Consider the following 18029-nt stretch of genomic DNA (forward strand, 5'->3'; position numbering starts at 1 on the left):
AATGGATGCGGATGATTTAAAATATAATGCGTGTATTTTAATGCTGCCATCAAATGGAACTTGTGTGCTCAGTTACGACATGGCAAGTGGTATAGACTACACAATGTGGTAAGTTGTCAGACATTTCACTCTGTGGCTCAAACATTAATATTGAACAGTTGACTATTTCTGTAAATATGTCCGTACATCAGAAGGGCTGCTCTTCAGTAATCTGTTGACTATTTGGCGTTTCGGAGGCTGCAACATTTAGACGGCCAACTTCTTTCATCTGTAGATGATTGCCTGGCTTGTTTAAAATTAAGAAAATGGTCTAAACCCTCCCAAACTGCTGTCTACAGTCCCTATCAGTGCAGAATAACAGTATGGGTGGATGACAGCCATAATTTCTTAATTTTATCTTTGGACACTAGTAAAACAAGGCAGCAAGGAGAGAAAAGCATAAAATGTTAACATTTTATTTACAAAGTTTTTTTTTTTTTTAATACAGAAAGTAAAAATGTAGCTACAACTTTGATATGTGCAACAGGCAGCCACACTAAAAATTATGGCTCGCTGGTTGCACAGCTGCTATAGCAATAATTTTATTGGGAAAAATAAGGAACAGAAGAAAAAAAGACAAAAAAAAGAAATAAACCCGACAACAAAAAATAATTCATCCAACAAAATATTAAAAGCACAGACCCAAAACTAGATACCAGTCCCAAAGTCCTCACACGGGAATACATAAAGAGGGGTTGACAGTGAAATTGTGGAATGCTGAGTGCTGGGCTGCCTGAGAACCTGGGGGCCGTGGGGTGGGTGAGGTGGAGGGTGTTGGGTGGCTCCCATGGTGGGGAGAAAAAAAAAAAGGGTCGGCAGCTCCACTCGGCCCACCAATCCGGTACAGTCTTGTCCCATAAAAAGAGCTCAGAGCTGGGGGTTGACGTGGATTACAAAGGCGGTGCGAGTTGTAGGAGGGCGGACGTTCGGGTTTGTGGGGGAGTAAGGGTAACTCGAAAAGCTCTCGTCTTCCGTTTTGCTCTTAATCATCATCGTCGTCGTCATCGTCGTCATCCTCATCCTCTGGGTCTCGCTTTCTCTTCTCTCCTTTGCCAGCTTCTGCTTCTGGAGGACAAGAGGAAGTATGTGTCATTGGGTGCCAAGATGACAAAACTTCCATTTTAGCAAAACAGTGAAAATAAATATATAATATATAATCAGCAGGATGTTTTTTTACATTCTCAGTGTAATACAGACTTGATGTGTTACATAATCTTATACATAGGCTACACAGGGTTCTTAAAATGTAACCATAACAAACATCTTGAATACTTCAGCATTGTCAAAGACATCCTCTCGTGTGATATTGGGAGTGTGAGCGGTGTTTAAGAATGGTAACTGTCATGTTTGCGGTCTCTCTACATGATATCAAGTTACACGACCAGGAGCTGAAAATAAACAGTGTCAGATGTGCATCTTCAGTGTTGACTTTTCAGGATTTAACTGGCCCTATCCTTTTCAGATGTTTTATACTCACACGCTTATTTGAGCTTTTGAATAAGTGATCCGAGTACGTCTTATTTGAGTTATGAGTGGTCTGTAATGGTGGGTCCGACCCCCAAACAGACGAGCACGAGCACCGCTGATTCAGAGTGGCGAAAGGGCTGCAATTTTACTTCATGTCTTATTCACTGGTAAGCAAGCCCCTAATATTATCATACCCAATGTTTACAACAAACATGGCTATTGTTAGCAATGCAGTGACAACGCGCATTGAGATCAGGCTCATACAAGGGGGGGGGGGGGGGGGGGGGGGGGGGGGGGGGGGGGGGGGGGGGGGGGGGGGGGGGGGGGGGGGGGTAGAGTATGCGCAGCGTGGCAGGTGACAGATCTTTGGTCAGAGCTCATGCGGTAATATTGCTGTCGTGGTGTAAATACCATTTCAAACAATATTATGCAAAAGTGCATACTGGGAAAAGGCGCCAGGGACTCAAATCTCAAGGAGTAAACTCAACAGTAAATGTACTTCCGGCTTGCTTTTAAGTTAGTAAATTGTGTTTATTATACGAGTCAATGGACTCTGGTCCACGTCTGCAGTATTCATGGCCACGTAAGCCATGTGCCTTAATGAAAAAAATATCAAGTGATTCTGTCTTACCCAATCTGAAATATCAGCATGAAATATGAAGCTTCCTTCATGCTCCTAAATTATAAGTTAGAATAAGCAATGTCCCACCGCTTGAGTCATAAAAACAAATTCTTGAGTTGGAGAGTTTAGAGTTGTGATATAAAGAGAGACCGCGGGAGTGTTGTAGTTTAATATGTTGACGTCTTTAAGGTGCTTTTGGAATACATTTTTTGATATATGAAAGGAACGGGGTTCAAACTATGGAAACGGTACATACCCTCTTCATCATCATCGTCATCATCATCTTCTTCATCTACTTCCCCATCCTGACCCAAGTCTTCCTCCTTGGTAAACAAAAATGTACAAATTAAAAAAGGAAACAACGCATCCAAGCTCCTTCCAAGAAGATTTCCTGCCAAATAATATTAGCTATCTGTATATTACCTCATCTTCGCCACTGACGTCATCATCATCTTCTTCTCCTTCTACCTCCTCTTCGTCTTCCTCGTCGTCCTCTTCCTCGTCAAAGTCCTCCTCCTCTCCATCCTCATCTTCCTCCTCCTCTCCTTCTGCAATACAAAAAGCAACAATCAGTCAATCCCAGTGAAAAGTGGAATCATGCTTTAACCACACCAACAGTTATAAACTTTAATAAACTTTTAATATTCACTTCATGTTGATATCTTTCCAGCTATTGTGGACTTGTGGAAAAAAGTGTTATTGCGTGACTTTGGCATTTAAAAAAAGGTTTAATTCGGATGTACATATTTTACAAAAAAAAAAAATTTGTTTGAGGCAGCGGTAGAAAAGCAACTCCCGTGTTCTGAGAGGTAAAATTAACATTTTTGTCAAAGGGAGAATGTTGGTGTAAAGAGAGCATAGATGGATTTAAAGGCTTCAGTGCCCCGTTGTAAAGGGATGAAAATCTTCTAAATATAGTGTATACTTAAACCAATATTGATATTGAAATTGTGGCTATAATATGTTTTACTGCAGCCGTTCATTGCTGAGCTTTCGTGTCAGTACTCCTGCCCGTTTCTTCAAACTAGGGGAGTGCCAGCAGCCATCTACTTTAGGTAATACACCAACTTTGGATAAATACCTTTTGCAACCCCACTTCAAAATGTCCCATCTATCTCTTTAAGGATATCATTACAGCAGGAAGACCAGAGCCATCTCTGAGATATTGGAAGAACTTACCTTCATCTTCATCGTCATCTACGCCATCTCCGTCCACCTCTCCGTCAGAATCAGAGGCCTCCCTATCCTCCAGGTCATAACCATCCAGGTAGGTAAGCTGGGGCAGCAGCTTGAACACACTCTCTCTGTAGTCATTCAGGTTTGTCACTTCACAGTTGAACAGGTCCAAACTCTTCAGGTTATCCAGCTTTTTCTGTTGATCAAATGCAGTGAAGTACTGTCATTAGTACTTTAATGTTTAGAGTTAAAGGGTACACAATGCTCTTGTGTATGTGTAATGAGCATTAGGTTGGGTGATGTGTGTTATAAAACCAGCAGTGCTGAAATTAGAAATCTATATGCTATTTGTATGCTGTTGGATGAGTAATAACAGCTAATACACTTGAATCACATTTATATTAAAACAATAGCAGAACTAGATTTTGTATAAATATTCAAAATGCTTTTTCTAATTAGAATGAACTTGGCATTAACATGAGATAAGAAAAGCAAAATGTCTGCAACATTCCAAGACGGTATAGACAATATGTAGTCATGCTGATGGATATTTGTAGTGTTGCATCTTAATGGAAATACATACCAATGGTTCCAATGTGCTGATGTCTTTCAATTTGTTGCCACTCAGGTTTAGATGTGTAAGGTTTGGTAGTTTCTCTGCTAAAACATCAAGGCCGCCGCTAATTCTGTTGTCACTCAACTCCAGCTGAAAGATCGTAGAAGGAAATATTATTCCATTTGACAAATGAACACAATTCGGCTTTAAGATGGAGGTAAGAGGGTGAAACATAATATTCACCTTTTTAAGTTTTCCTAGTTTGGGCAAGTTGGAAACTGACATTAAGCCAACATTTATCAAGCTAAGGAATTCCAGGTTGACAAATTCAGCTGTGAGGCCTTCGATTTTTCCTTCAACAGATCGACAATTGTCAAGGACAAGTTCTCGTACCTGAAATATAGAAAAATATTTAAAATCAAAAACATCCAGTCATATGCATTTAGTTAAACTTTACATGGACCTACTACTGATCCATAAACACAATTTATTCAAAAACATGTATATAATATGTAAACATAATATGTATAAATATTTTTAGCAAACTCCTTTCTAAAACAAAAAAAAATGTAACTTTTGTAAACAAAACCAAAACAAGCTAGCAAATGACATAACCACAACGTGTTTAATAGGGGATGTTGTTGTTTTGCAAAATGGCCCTTTACTTTGTGTAACGTTATTAAAGGCTATTTTGTAGTTGATGTAAAATATCAGAAAAACAAGTCTAGGGGCGGAGTTAGTTTGAGTCAGTTAAAAGGTGGTTGCGTAATTCAATATTGGACAAAAACGTTGCAAAAGAAAGTTGTTGTCAAACGTCAAAGATCACGATTTCTCAAGTAAAACGCCGAAACAGATAATGTATCGTGATCTACATACACTTTCGTGCTTATTTTATCCGGGCACGACTGGTAATATATTGTTTTCATTGAAACGAGGAAGAGCAAAGCAGTAGCTACCCATGGCCTGCTGATGCAGTCACTAATGACAAATGCAATGCTTTTTGGTGCGCTAGCTTGCTACAGGCTATCCATTGCCTCTTTCAAACGCTGCCGTACAGTTGAGGAGCAGCTACAGAGGTCTGTCTGCCCGCCATTAGCCAACAGCAACGGAAAGGATTGCGAATACACCCTTAGTAAAGACTATTTTTCGTTAAACCAGCTTTCATTTGGGAAGTGGAGTATTCTTTGTCCTCGACCGAACGACCGGCGTTGCCAGTTTGTTACAGAGTACAACATCGTTTTCAGGTCGAAGTGTCGAAGGAGATATATTGAGAACGGAAATTTAGTAAAAACAAAGATGGAGACAGTTCCTTTCTCCCAGAGCTTCAAAGACGACAGAATGACAACATGGCGATTCCTGAGATACAGTAACGTTATGCAGTTCTCTGAACAATTCAATGGCAAAAAGTGCTGTTTAGAAAGAGTCATTATCGTTAGTTACACATTAACGTGATATGAGTCATTTTATGTTAAATTAGTTTTATTTCATGCATGAGTCGAGAGGAAACGCCGACAGTCGAGTTTTTGTCTGCCCACGCATCAAGCGCGGTGCACAGGATCTCCGTGTCATTCAAGCAGGCTGGCTCGGTTAATGAAGCCGCTGGAAAACGTTTTAGTTGCAAACAACATGTTTATCTCTATTGACAAGTAACGTTACTAGACGATTAATCGTTGTATTGACGATTTAATTTACAATGCTGTATTTTGTGGTCTTTGCCTAGTGTAGCGAAGGGGGTAATGTGGCGGGAACAAAAACACCAAGTTAGGTGGCTGCTGCTGCCCGAATGACTCCGAATCATCCGATCACCAGACTTCGTTAAATAAGTGCAATGTTTAGATGAGTATGCCAGGATATGAAAGGGTAACGTAACTGCTATGCGAGCGTGTAAGTATTTGGGGGGGGGGAATAAATTGCTGCACACTCCCTTTAAAAAACAACTTACAAATCGCAACAGTTCAAACGTGGCTTTAAACAATTCACGGTAACAGGAATAGTTGGCTATTTGCTACAGTTTGTGTAAACATCAACTGGCTATGATTATAGTAACAGTGGCTTAACGTTAAGTGCTCAAGGTATGGATGACTCGTGAATCAAGTGACTGTTTTTTGTTGTCGCTGCTGAATCTGTCCGTTTGATATTAACGTACTCTAACATTAGACATTTCAAGATGTAACTCGTGGTTGGCGATGGCCCGTTTACATGTAACAAAAACTACGTTTTTAACACGAACGCCTTAAAGTTGTAAAGAGCATTTGTGATAAAAGAGCCCCATTTTAGCAGTAATGCTAGCAGCAAACATGGCTTCCAAGGTCTGTATGAAATATACCGCTCTGTGAATGCTAAACGCGGCGCAGAAAGCAAATTTCCTTATATATCAGCGTAAAAAGAAGTTTACTAATCGTGATACAACGGGGGAGTCGAGCCGAATCGTGTGTGCACCACTGACCAAGGAGGCTGCGAAACGGTTAAAGGACTGCAATAATGTCAGCAAGCTTAGGAATCGCCGTTTCAAAGTAACGATTGAATACAGCTTTTCTCATCTCGTTGCCCCTATACGCCCAATCCAGAACAGTATAAAGGATTAAGCTTGTTGTGCGAGTGTTTTCCGCCCTATTATACACGAGAAACATAATCTAAAGCCCATGTGGTCACCATTACGTTAGCCACACAGGTCACTCGCAAAGCAAAAAAGTAGCAAGCTGGCTAGCAAGGCTAGCCAGAAAACTAAGGGTTGGTTTTAAAAAGCACGACTCACATCAGACGGTGTCCTGTTTCTTAGCTCCAAGTGGATCCTCTTTTTCATGTCCATCTTGCCCTATGAAAGTAAAACTTTTCTCTCGTGGGTTTTGGTGGGATCTTCAGTCCAAAGGCAGAGATGCCCTAATGGAGGGAGAATATATGACTGTATAATGAACTGAGCCAAACGCCAAGTTAGTCGGAGAGAGGAGAAACCATGGAGGGAAACGGGACTGAAACAAAATATATGCTCAACAGCGCCACCTGCGTCCAGAACCGCCCATCGCCGCTATAAGGCATTGCAGTCACAAAACATGACGCTACCCCGAAACAGTGTTGTGGTGCAATTCATTTCTACGAGGAAAGTGTTGTAGCCTACTATTATCAGTGAAGTCAAGAACATAATGTCTGTAAAGTCAATTTTATTAAAGGAAGGCATGCAGAACACATGTATAGTTTACGCAGAACAGCAACTAGACGTCGATAAAGTAGGTCAAACGGTCAACGTTTATCTAAGCCTAACTTCAAGTTTCATAGCTTGAAAGTCGTTTGATAGATGCAACATTGTATTGTTATTGTTTCATACTGAAGGGGCGAATAAGGCGAACATCTAACAACTTGAAGTCCTGCTACGATTACTACTTAAACCTGTTGTCTTCCTTTGTTTGGCGAATGCATGCTTGTAGGCCGTATAATTGTAGCCCAGTCAATGATTAATTCGTAATCCTTGTCAACATGTTGATCAATAAAGTGCACAAAGGATAAATTGTGTTGTACGTTTGGTTCATAAATGTCAGATTCACGTAACCGTTTGGACACTGCGAGAAGGGAGGGGTGTGTTTGGTTTGCAGTAAAGAGAGCATTGTATATACACATGGAGAGCAGGGCCCCCCTTCCGACCCCAACCCCCTCCCCTTTACTTCCTGAGACACCAGAGCCCCCAAGAAGAAGTCTACCGAGTATTAAAAGGAAATTGGATTGGAAAAACAATTGTGGATTTAAAAAGTAAAATATGATTCAATTTTATTCTGGGGTTTTGTAAAATTATGGATATTTTTAAGCTTATTAGTATAGTAAAGATTTAACATGGATCCAGGGATATGATGCTGTAAATCCACTATGCCAACATTTTTTAAATAGTTTTTGTCTTTGTGTAAGTTGTCAGTTCTGAGTATTTTAAAATGTACACCAGAAGATGGCACTGTAATATCTGCTTTGCCATTCCTCAAATATGAGTTTCATTTTGCAACAATATGGATGTGTGTGTCAGGGACAGCCTTTTTCTACTTGTAGCTGTGACAGTAATGCTGGTTATAATCTGTAATTTGGAAAGATGTGCATACTTGGAAGGAGTCCAATCCTGTGTCTAAAGAGTTAACCGTGTGCAGCAGCCTGTGGTCTTTTGGTCAGCTGGAAGTCAACATTGATACTGGAGGTGCAGCTAAATGGTCAAGGTAGTTTGAATGTGTGACTGTGTGTTTTTGTTTTAATTTTACAATGGGACAGTTAGTTCTTCTCAGTCAGTGTAGAGGAATTTATACTTGGCATTCTATGGCCTTGTAAGATTGAAATCTACCCTGGACAAAACCGGTAAAGGTGCAAATTTTCTATTGCAAAAAAGCCATTCGCCATTTTTTGCAGCCGTTACAAATGTATTACACAAATTGATTGACATAAATAATCTATACTTTTAGAAAGAGTATGTTAATTGCAAGATGCTCCTTGAATTTAACCAAGAGACCCTTCACATTTCCCCTACAGGCAGTTCGCACTTGAGTGTTATTGACTCTGCTGGACAGCTTCTTTCTTTGAGTGGCTCAAATACACACACACACACATGCACACACACACATCAGGGCTCAAGGTGCTGGGAAAAGATTGAGAACACACCCCAACCGAGCAGCTCTCCACCTGTGTGATAAGATGTATGCCCTTACTCCAGCTGCTGGAGTAAGGGCATACATCTTATCGGCTAGTTCCCGCCGACAACATTGGGCAGTTTTGTCATTAAATAATTGTCTATATAAATTCACTGAAACTATACTTTTGCCATTACTAAGCAACAGTGACATTTCAGTTTTACTATCAGCTGCTGGCTTGCACATAAACATACATGCATTGTTTATTAGTTTAACTAAGACATGTTAGTCCCCTTTATTACATAGCCTACATATTTTATCCCTATAAATGCTGCCCTCAAACAACTTGTTCTCTCTCTCTCTCTCTCTCTCTCTCTCTCTCTCTCTCTCTCTCTCTCTCTCTCTCTCTCTCTCTCTCTCTCTCTCTCTCTCTCTCTCTCTCTCTCTCTCTCTCTCTCTCTCTCTCTCTCTCTCTCTCTCTCTCTCTCTCTCTCTCAATGTGTTGTGCCAACTCCTCCAGCTTTACAAATATGATAAGACCAAAGCTGCAAGAACTCTTCCAGCACTATGGTAATGGTTAACCAGATAATTCATTTTGGGGTGGGAATAGAAAACAGTCAAAAGTTATCTGTCTTCTTTTCCGAGTTGAATTCATTCATACAGTACCAGGACTCAGAATGGAGGAGACATTGCAACCAGAGAAGCAGGAGTCAGAATATAAAAATCCAAATGAGGACCAAGGTAACTCTTAAGATTTACTTCTCTTCTTTTAAAATTAAGTACTTAATTATTTGTACACTAGAAATTTGGGTGAACAGTTCTTCATATGCAGACTGTGTGGTGTCTTTTGGTCAACTCAGACAGCTATATCTAAGCTGTTACTACAAATGAGATACACTTTGAGTATTTCTGTGTGTTAAACCCTAGTGTGGAAATGTTTCAGTCAAGGACTTATCAGTGTGTAGCTGGACCAAAAAATGTCTATAAACCACATCTTTTAATGCCATCAGTCATCCACATTTGACTGTCATGCGTGAAAACACTGCTCTGTAATTTCCTACTGCCCTTGTTGGCATGGTTTCTCTGTTTTATAGGTGGGATGTGTCGCCGATTGCGGGACAGGGATCTTCTCAGGAAGAGAAAGGCTGAAGCAGAAGAGAAGGAGACTAATCAGTGGGTTTTGGGGTAAATTTATAGAAAGGCACAGCCAATGTTAGTGCATTGACCTTCATTTACAGCTATGTTCAATTGGAGTACCCATTATAGTTTTAGCAGTGCAGACCAGTGTAATGATAAAAGTAAATAATTATCTTAATGCAATGGGGGGAATGATACAATTTTAGGATTGCTAGAAATGTTAATATGAGGTTTTATTAACTAAACTTACTTTATAAAACACTGTACTTCACAATGCATAGTCAAATCATTATCAGCACTCCAGGTGCTTATCACTCCTCTGCTTTATATTGAATATGGAGCAAGAGGAAACCAAAGGTTGCTCTTGTGTTACTATTGACGCCCCAGATCCAGGTCAAGGACTTTGTACTATTAGCTTAGCAAAAGTATCACAAAGAGCTGTATCAATGTCCACTGCTTTTGGAGATTGATTAGAATTGTTGAATTTTCTCAGGATGGAGAGCCAGAGGAAAAGACCCAGGACTGAGAGTGGCATGAAAAGGAGAGGGAGGCCCAAGAAGAGTGAGCTCACGCCCCAGATATCTGTCATTCAGGAGGAGCCAGCAGTGCCTCAGGAAGCTCCTACAGTGGTGGGGGTGGGGCCTGAACCTGCCGAGGTCATCCCAGATCAAACCCCAGGCTCTCTATCCCCCTTACTTGCTCCGGAACCCCAACCATCATCTGTCCTAGCTGGCCCTGAACTTCTGCCAGTGTTTGGATCCATCAAAAGCCCTGTCTTTGGTCCTGCTCTGACTTCTCCATCTCAAATTTATCCGACTCCAGTCCTTTTTTCACCCTCAGCTCCTGCTCCATCTACCGCCAAAGCTCCAATCCCTGTCAAAGATTTGGCTCCAGCTCCAGTAGCTGTCCCACTCCTAGCCCTGACCCAAGCCCCTGTTCCAGCTGCAGCTCCTCCTCAAGTGGAGACCTCCTTCACAGAGTCACAAAGCAGGGAGGCCTTAAACCTGATTGAGGACTTGGGCCCAGATGAGGAGGAAGACGTCTCTCCGTGTCTGGACAAAAGATCTGATGAAGGTAATAAAGAGGACATTTAGACTACAAGGAGAATGAATGGTGTGGAAAATACGACATTTGAAAGACAATGCTTGGTTAAAGGGTTTTCATTTGGCTTATTATTTGTCTAAATATAAACTGTGTCCTGTGCTGTTTTCTTTCATTATTCTTTTTCATTTTTTTTAGATTTGATTGAGACACCGTTGATCAATGTACCTGAACAGAACATTCAAATTCCAAAGATGTCCTTGACGCCTCCTCCACAAAAATATTTCCCAGGAAATTTGTTCTAATTTTCTATACCACATTTCTCAGATACTGCGTCAACTCAGAATACAACCATTTAGTTTGTATCAGAGTATTATTTTGGTTAGTGTACAACCTGTTGGGTGAAGAGAACCAACACATTCAGCCTATGCATTGCTTATTTGACAACTGAATGAATTCAAACCAAACCTGTTTTTATGCCTATTTATTCTGGTTTGTGCTTTACTTTGAAGCTCATTAATGCTATTGTGCATTTAGTAAACAGCAAATCTGCCAATAGTAAATGGTATGTATTTGTAATTATGGGTTTATTTGAATTTTTTTAAAGTGTTTTTTCACCTAATAAAATACACCGCTTACCATTCTCTGACTGTGACCATTATTATCTTAATTAGAGTGTGATAAATCCATGATCATTAATAAAATGATACATTCTTTAAATTTAACACATATTTATATCCCTCTATTTTCAAAATGTGTGAAAACCATAGATTTGTACTGGTGTTTTGTACAGGCTCCTCTGAGACTCTCATGCTTTCATTTTACATTATTTTATTGTTGTTGAGAAACAATCTGCTTTTCTAACATCCCAAATTTGTATTTTCCTTTTTAACATAGACGGAGAAATTACCTAAGGCCAAATTTCACTACAATAAACTGTAACTGGATATTTCAAATTGCCTGTTTTAAACGTGTTATACTGCTGGTAGTTCTTAACTCAACAAGACAGTGACAGATAGGCCAACATGTTAGATTTGTAATTGTAGGGAAACTGTTGAACATGTGCTGATAGGTTGTAGTAAGTTAATTGTATAAAGAAATTAAAAGACAGGGTGGCAGATATGGGAAGGGACTCCCTTCCCATATCTGCCACCCTGTCTTTTAATAACTTCAAGGGAGCGCAACATCAGAGTTGTTGACTGTTAGAGCTTTCAGGTTAAAATAGTTCCATTTAATTTAATTAATTTAAATTCAGGTTTATTACCCAGAATATACTTTCTAACAGGTTATTTTTTGTGGAGTGGTTGTTTAATGATATTACACACTCCGGTACGGTAGGGGGCGGAACCTTTAACGTTGGTTTGTAGCCCACCAACAGAACTAAAGAAGAAGAAGAGAAACGCTCACGTGTTGTTGCTGTTAATTTTAAGCTAACTTTTTTTTCCCCAGAACTGATTTTCATAATTCTTCATATCAGTAAGATGAGTTCTCTGTGTGACTGCTGCGGCGAGCATATTAATAAACTGAATCGGCAAATTTCTGTGATGAGAAAAGAAGTCAAGAACCTGAGGTATGTTCCCAATATCGCGTAACGTCAGCCAAGTTAGTGAACAATTGGAGATACGAATGTACTTTTAACAATTGTAACAGTCAAACATGTGTGTGTGTTATCTTCTTTAGACATTATAATAATATACAACCCTATTTTTGTCTTTGTAGACATTAAGTTGAATTGCATTTCTTGTGTTCCTTGTAACAGGCAGATGTTGGACAGTGCCGTTAGAGCTCATCGCAAACATATGATATCCATTCAGTCTGCTGTGGCAAAGGTTGGACTCTGTGAACCTGACAAGAACCAGACACCAGCACCGCCACAGTCTTCATTAGAGCAAGGTAGTTACCTTTGACCTTTTCACGGCAGACACGTTGCCATGTCATAGTAGGAAAAGCACAGGTGTGTTCAAGACCATTAATGATGGCTGCATTCCACTTAGGAGAGGCCCTAGTATTGTGCATGCTGACTCACTAAAATAGCTTACTGGTACACTTGATGGAATTGAGCCATCGTAAAAGGTTATCAATTTAGGCTGTGCATTTCCTAATATGAGAAATAGTCAAAATGTCTGCTGTGAGAAAATGTCCATTAGCACAACTGTCAAAAGTATTAAAGTAATAGGTTTTTCCACACCAGAACTTCTGCATGGCATATTTTATTACACACTGCATCACTTTTTTTAAATATATATATATATATATATATATATATATGTATGTGTGTGTGTGTGTGTGTGTGTGTGTGTGTGTACACATAGTCAAATACATGTGCTTTGGTGTTATCTTTGCCTGAAACTTACCCTATGTTCGATTAGAACTACATAAAGCAGGTAATTTAAAAATAATCCGTCTCCTCTGGCCCCACCTACAGCCTGTAGTGCGATTTGCAAAAATCCTGTATTTTTGCAATCCTACCTACAGCACCTTTTGATCTCTTAGATATTGTTTAATTAATTGATTAGTAATTTATTCACAAAGTTGGCCACAACTTTAAATTGCTTAATGTCTTTGACCAACTTTCCAAAATCCAAAGGTATTACATTTACAATGATATAAATCAGAAATGTAGCAAATCCTTTTATGTCAATCCAAAAATCAGTTAGTCTTGCAGCACTAAAATAAACATGTATGCTGTATAAGAAAATATAGGACTGAATTGTACCAAGGGTAATTGATATTGAAAAACTGCAGCAGTTGCAGTACAAAGTAGGAAAGAATGCAGGTATAAAATATCAAGAATAGTCAATATCAATAAACAGATATCCAAAGTCCGCAAAATTCTAAATGTACAAATTGCCAAAAATATAAAGAACATTGAGAGTGAGGTTGATTCTTGCTAAGTTGCATATAAATAATATGTATGAGAAGAAGCTATGTAGTTAAATAAAAATAGTCAAAAACCCATAGAATAAAAGGGGGAGCAAAGTAAAAATGAATGTACTGGTTACAATGTTATAAACAACAAGCAGAGAAACAACAAGCAGAGAATTAATTTTTAGAAAGGTGTACAAATATGTGTCACGCATTTTATAAAATGTTATGAACTGACGAAGTTGTTATCTGTGTACCACTGACAGGAAACATCCAGACAGTCCCAATTGGTTACATCAGTTCCTGTTTCTCGGTGAAGAATGGAACACCCAGACAGCCCACCATTTGTGGCCCCTCAAGGGCTGAACTACGCATCCAGCAGAGTGTTTTCAATAACCCTGAGCACGCTCTGGTGGGCCTGGAGCAATACTCCCATGTCTGGTAGGTCTCCTACACTTGGTGTACTGCAGATGCATGCTGTACATCTTGTCCAGTCCATGGTTTGGGGTTGCTATTACCCAAAATATTAGCGTAAAAGTGTTGTTGCTGGATTCTAAGCAATGTTTTTCATTCCACTGACAATTCCTCAAAAGGGACAATGTTATGATATTGTGATATTGAAGCACTGTGGGTTCAAATAGCAGAATGTGGGTTTTTCAGGTGTGCCTACAGACCTTTTTTCCCTTTAAACCTTCAGCAGTTATAAATACAGTTGATGTCCAGAGTCTACACCAAAACCTTTAATTTTATAATTTGATGTCTCCGAAGCGTATATTTAAACTTGTTATGTGTTTCATTGAGACATTTTAATCTAATGCTGACCTTTCCTTGTTTGAACGAGTTGTTCTTTTACCTGTCTAACACAACCTCATTTAGCCATGTTGGACTGGCATGAGAAGCTGTGTGAATAACATAAACCACCTTTGCACAAATACAGACTTTATGTATGTGGTGGTGATGACGCGATGGATATGACACATGCCTTTGTTTTGGGAGACCCGGGACATCAACCAATATGTCCCTGACTAAGACACTTAACATACTAATCAACACTTAACAACCTCTGACATATATAGCAATTGTAAGTCGTTTTGGATAGACGCGTCAGTTACATGACATGACATAATGTATTCACTGTTAATTTCATGTTATCCGTGTGTTTTTTTAAATTTATTTTTAATTTTATTTTTTCCCCTCAGGATCATCTTTCTCTTTCATAAAAATGGGCACTTGAGCTACAGAGCCAAAGTGAAACCTCCCAGACTCAACGGTCAGAGAGTTGGTGTGTACTCAACACGCAGTCCCCACCGACCAAATGCCTTGGGCCTAACTCTAGCTAGACTTGATAAAATTGTAGGTGAGTGTCATGAACAAAATTGTGTTTAATTGTTAATTGTGTATTTGTGTTTTGTTCAGATTTAACTAAATGGAAACTTATGACCATTCTAAAGAATTGATAGAAACAAATGCATTCCCTCCTTTTTTTTTCTAGGTGATACAATACATCTGTCAGACATTGACATGATTGCTGGCACCCCAGTCCTGGACATCAAACCCTTCATCCCAGAGTACGACTCGCCCCGCACAAGGGTGGGCTCAGAGTCTCATGATTCAAACACAGACCAACCACATACAACTACTGTGGTAGTAAATGAGACAACAGATATTTTAAACCTTAATGAAGACTCTGATGCTCAGTCAGACCTAAAAAGTGAAAGAGATGATGATGATGATAATGATAATGATGGTAACATAGAAAGTCCCCTCTTAAGAGACAATTCTGAACGTGATATTCCAGTCACAGATTCACCTCAGTCAGTCACTGCTCAGTTTTCCCTCCCCAAAAACCTACACAATGTGCTGGAGGAGGTCAAAGCCTACGTGTCCCAAAGGGACCTTTGCCTACTGAGTTGTGAGAGTGAAGATCAAGTTTCAGAATCTTCCAAAACCAAACCACCAGAGTCAATGATGAAGCATCCTTCCTATGGAGAGGAGGCCTACAGTACCATTGCTGCCTGGATCAGAGAGCCTCCTGTTGGCAGTCTGGAGGTGCGCTTTACCCCTCAAGCAGAGAGGGAGTTAGCAGACTTCTTTCCCACACATCTGTCAGGTACGTCAAACTTACTGTAAGCGTTATACTATGATATTTTATAAGCCTGTTCTCACAAAGGGTGCTGTCATGTTTCTGTCCATGGGAGGGCGTTGTTGTGGAAGAGATAATATAAACCGGCCGTTCAGAATCAGAATCTGCAAAAACAAACTGGGAATTTTGACTCTTTAAAGCTCTAGTGTGTAGTTTCTGTCCCCCCCATAAATAATTCTAAGTAATGACAACAAAACTGTGGGCGCGTTCACTTAAGTTTCTGTGCCGGAAAGTCACCGGACAACACAATCTTCTGAACATAGCCATACGGAGCTGATAGTCTTCGTTAGTTTAGTAGCAACTCATTCAGCAATGGCTTGAAAGTAACCAATGTTTATTAATACTCAAACTTTATGCGCTAAAGTTTTAAGTTGCTGTATATCACTACATATCAGCAATGTGCAATATCCAGAAGTGCAGTATCTAATCTGTCTGTTTTAGTTAGTTAGTTAGTTTTTCTTTTATAAAAAAATGTATTTTGTCTTTGTTTTCACCTAATATTTAAATTGTTCTCTATTTACAATTACCATAGTGTATTATGTGTGTATACAGTATGTAGTATATGATTTCAGTGTACACAGAACAATTTGAAAATGGGTGTGAAATGCATGCTCATGTACTGTAAATGCCTGTACAGTACATGTACCAGCAGAGGGTGACAGGGCAAAAAAAAGAAAATAAAAAAATAAAAACAAAAGCCTTTACCACTATTTCTGTGCTGAGTATCAAGCAGTCTTTCTGCAGAGGGCGACACGTGCGGTTGCAAAAAGGAGATTGGTTTCTGTTGAAGTCTGTCAGAAAGGGACCCACTTCTCACTGGCTTTATTACCTCAGTAAACATTTTAATAATGCATTTATGGTCTCAATCGCTAGTTTAAGTCTTCTGCAACACAGAGTTATGTTAATTTTTTTAAATTCTGGTATTGTTGATTTTAAAATTGGCGATAAAACGGGGCGTAATGGCAGGCTCGACCATGGATAGCAGATCTCCACAAAACATTGAGTGACGTCACACATGCGCTGTCCATTATTATTAAACAGTCTATGGTTCTACATACAGTACAGCTCGCGGGATTAATGTTTGACAGTGATGGATGAATGATGATTTGTAGCATAACAGGAGAGTGCTCTTCTCTGTCATACAGGACCCTATGAAAGCGACAGACCCAGGTTCAAGTTTCTTCGCAGTTCAGAGGAGGCTGCTACTGCCATCCGAGGGGTGCTGTCAGCAGACCCACGGTCTGTCTACAGGAGGACACGCTGCAGAGACAGACTATTCTTCTTCACCCTGGACACGGCTCACATAACCTGCTGGTTTGGACAAGGCTTTGCTGAGGTACTACAGATCCGACCTGTTGAGCAACACATTGCCTCAATGTGAGAAATCCTTTCAGTGAAAGCTTCAGAGCTAAAAACACAAAGACGGAACCTGTTAAATGTCCAAGGTGATGGTGAGGTACATCCATTTTGTCTAAGTAGATTAAATAAATGAGTTTTGAAACAGAAAGGTTTTAATTTTTTTGTGCTTTTTTTTTTTTTCGTGAACGGAATCTACAAATATGCAGAAATGATAGATGATGTTTATTTAGTCCATTTCTTTCTCTTGGTCCAGTACAAATAATTAGAAATTGGAGTTATTGCACAAATGTAATACATTTTCAAGTTCTTCTCATTAAGTCTTAAAGGTGTCCACTTCTCACATACATCTTCATGATTAGAAAAATGGTTTACACGTTAATCTTTGGTTCTGTACAGGTTTAAAAGTTTCTTTAATGTATCATCGTCATATCTTTCCTAATTTAGATGAGGTGACTGACCCTTTTACCAACTGAATGATCATGAAAGAGTGGACTTAAGTTTCTTGTTTATTACTGATATAACTCTATAGTGGTGTATTTTTGAGTCAGAAAGAGGAAGGGAGTGAGAGGCGGTGGTAAAAGGACAATGAAAAGGAAGTTAGAACTCTTACTACACCTTATAAAAGATAAATAAGCATGGATGATAAACTGTTGCCATTAGCTTAGCCTTTTCCCAAAACCACCATAAGTAACGTCAATAGTGGTTAGATATTTTTAAAATAAAAGATGTAAAAAAAAACATTTAATTCCATGTAGATTAGCCTTCCAATGATCTGTTATTATTAGGGGCAGGAGATGTACATTTCCTGGTACAGATAACTGGAGTTATCTTGGTTACACAGATCGACAGCTGATGAATGTGCTTGTCTTGCCCAGTCTGTGTCGTCTATTTTTTTAATGCTGTATTTTCCAGACTGGATGGACAGGAGAGGTCTGTATTTTTAGTCATAGGTTCACTTCAAATGTGAGAGATGGAATCTAAAACAAAAATCCATTTTAAATAATTTGCATTTTCTTGCATGATATAAGT

The 18029-nt window shown here is 39.4% G+C and overlaps 3 protein-coding genes across 5 annotated transcripts; 2 read left to right on the forward strand and 1 right to left on the reverse strand.

Annotated features, from left to right (window-relative positions):
* Window positions 1-481: 481 nt before the first annotated feature.
* On the reverse strand, window positions 482-6924 carry anp32b (acidic (leucine-rich) nuclear phosphoprotein 32 family, member B). Of its 2 annotated transcripts, none has more exons than XM_034859352.1 (7): window positions 6616-6924; window positions 4104-4253; window positions 3888-4010; window positions 3308-3500; window positions 2552-2676; window positions 2385-2451; window positions 482-1101 (listed from the first exon to the last, which is right to left on the reverse strand). In XM_034859352.1, the coding sequence occupies exons 1-7, from the start codon at window positions 6667-6669 to the stop codon at window positions 1022-1024; spliced, it is 792 nt and encodes a 263-aa protein (XP_034715243.1). In that variant the 5' UTR covers window positions 6670-6924; the 3' UTR covers window positions 482-1021. The 2 variants fall into 2 exon arrangements, with proteins under 2 accessions (XP_034715243.1, XP_034715233.1); XM_034859342.1 differs by having other exon boundaries at window positions 482-1104; window positions 6616-6914.
* Window positions 6925-8942: 2018 nt separating this feature from the next.
* hemgn (hemogen) lies at window positions 8943-11275 on the forward strand. 2 transcript variants are annotated; one of them, XM_034859317.1, is made up of 4 exons: window positions 8943-9196; window positions 9550-9640; window positions 10086-10666; window positions 10832-11275. In XM_034859317.1, the coding sequence occupies exons 1-4, from the start codon at window positions 9133-9135 to the stop codon at window positions 10936-10938; spliced, it is 843 nt and encodes a 280-aa protein (XP_034715208.1). In that variant the 5' UTR covers window positions 8943-9132; the 3' UTR covers window positions 10939-11275. The 2 variants fall into 2 exon arrangements, with proteins under 2 accessions (XP_034715208.1, XP_034715218.1); XM_034859327.1 differs by having other exon boundaries at window positions 9550-9628.
* A 725-nt stretch (window positions 11276-12000) lies between these two features.
* On the forward strand, window positions 12001-17492 carry trmo (tRNA methyltransferase O). The gene is made up of 6 exons (XM_034859303.1): window positions 12001-12203; window positions 12393-12526; window positions 13765-13939; window positions 14698-14855; window positions 14991-15608; window positions 16787-17492. Exons 1-6 carry the CDS (start codon window positions 12115-12117, stop codon window positions 17020-17022), a joined length of 1410 nt encoding a protein of 469 aa, XP_034715194.1. The 5' UTR covers window positions 12001-12114; the 3' UTR covers window positions 17023-17492.
* The last annotated feature ends 537 nt before the right edge of the window (window positions 17493-18029 follow it).

Source organism: Etheostoma cragini, chromosome 2 (assembly GCF_013103735.1).
Source record: "Etheostoma cragini isolate CJK2018 chromosome 2, CSU_Ecrag_1.0, whole genome shotgun sequence".
NCBI classification, from domain to species: Eukaryota; Metazoa; Chordata; class Actinopteri; order Perciformes; family Percidae; genus Etheostoma; species Etheostoma cragini.

What these genes read in the sequence shown, in the direction of transcription:
- anp32b (XM_034859342.1), bottom strand. Translation starts at nt 6,669, where the DNA reads ATGGACATGAAAAAGAGGATCCACTTGGAGCTAAGAAACAGGACACCG. An exon ending in TCAGCACATTGGAACCATTG is followed by an intron (nt 3,501 to 3,887) that starts GTATGTATTTCC and finishes TTTGATCAACAG; the next exon opens with AAAAAGCTGGATAACCTGAA. An exon ending in TGACGATGATGATGAAGAGG is followed by an intron (nt 1,105 to 2,384) that starts GTATGTACCGTT and finishes CTTGTCCTCCAG; the next exon opens with AAGCAGAAGCTGGCAAAGGA.
- hemgn (XM_034859317.1), top strand. Translation starts at nt 9,133, where the DNA reads ATGGAGGAGACATTGCAACCAGAGAAGCAGGAGTCAGAATATAAAAAT. An exon ending in ACTAATCAGTGGGTTTTGGG is followed by an intron (nt 9,641 to 10,085) that starts GTAAATTTATAG and finishes GAATTTTCTCAG; the next exon opens with GATGGAGAGCCAGAGGAAAA. An exon ending in GGACAAAAGATCTGATGAAG is followed by an intron (nt 10,667 to 10,831) that starts GTAATAAAGAGG and finishes CATTTTTTTTAG; the next exon opens with ATTTGATTGAGACACCGTTG.
- trmo (XM_034859303.1), top strand. Translation starts at nt 12,115, where the DNA reads ATGAGTTCTCTGTGTGACTGCTGCGGCGAGCATATTAATAAACTGAAT. An exon ending in ACAGTCTTCATTAGAGCAAG is followed by an intron (nt 12,527 to 13,764) that starts GTAGTTACCTTT and finishes TACCACTGACAG; the next exon opens with GAAACATCCAGACAGTCCCA. An exon ending in GAGCAATACTCCCATGTCTG is followed by an intron (nt 13,940 to 14,697) that starts GTAGGTCTCCTA and finishes TTTTCCCCTCAG; the next exon opens with GATCATCTTTCTCTTTCATA.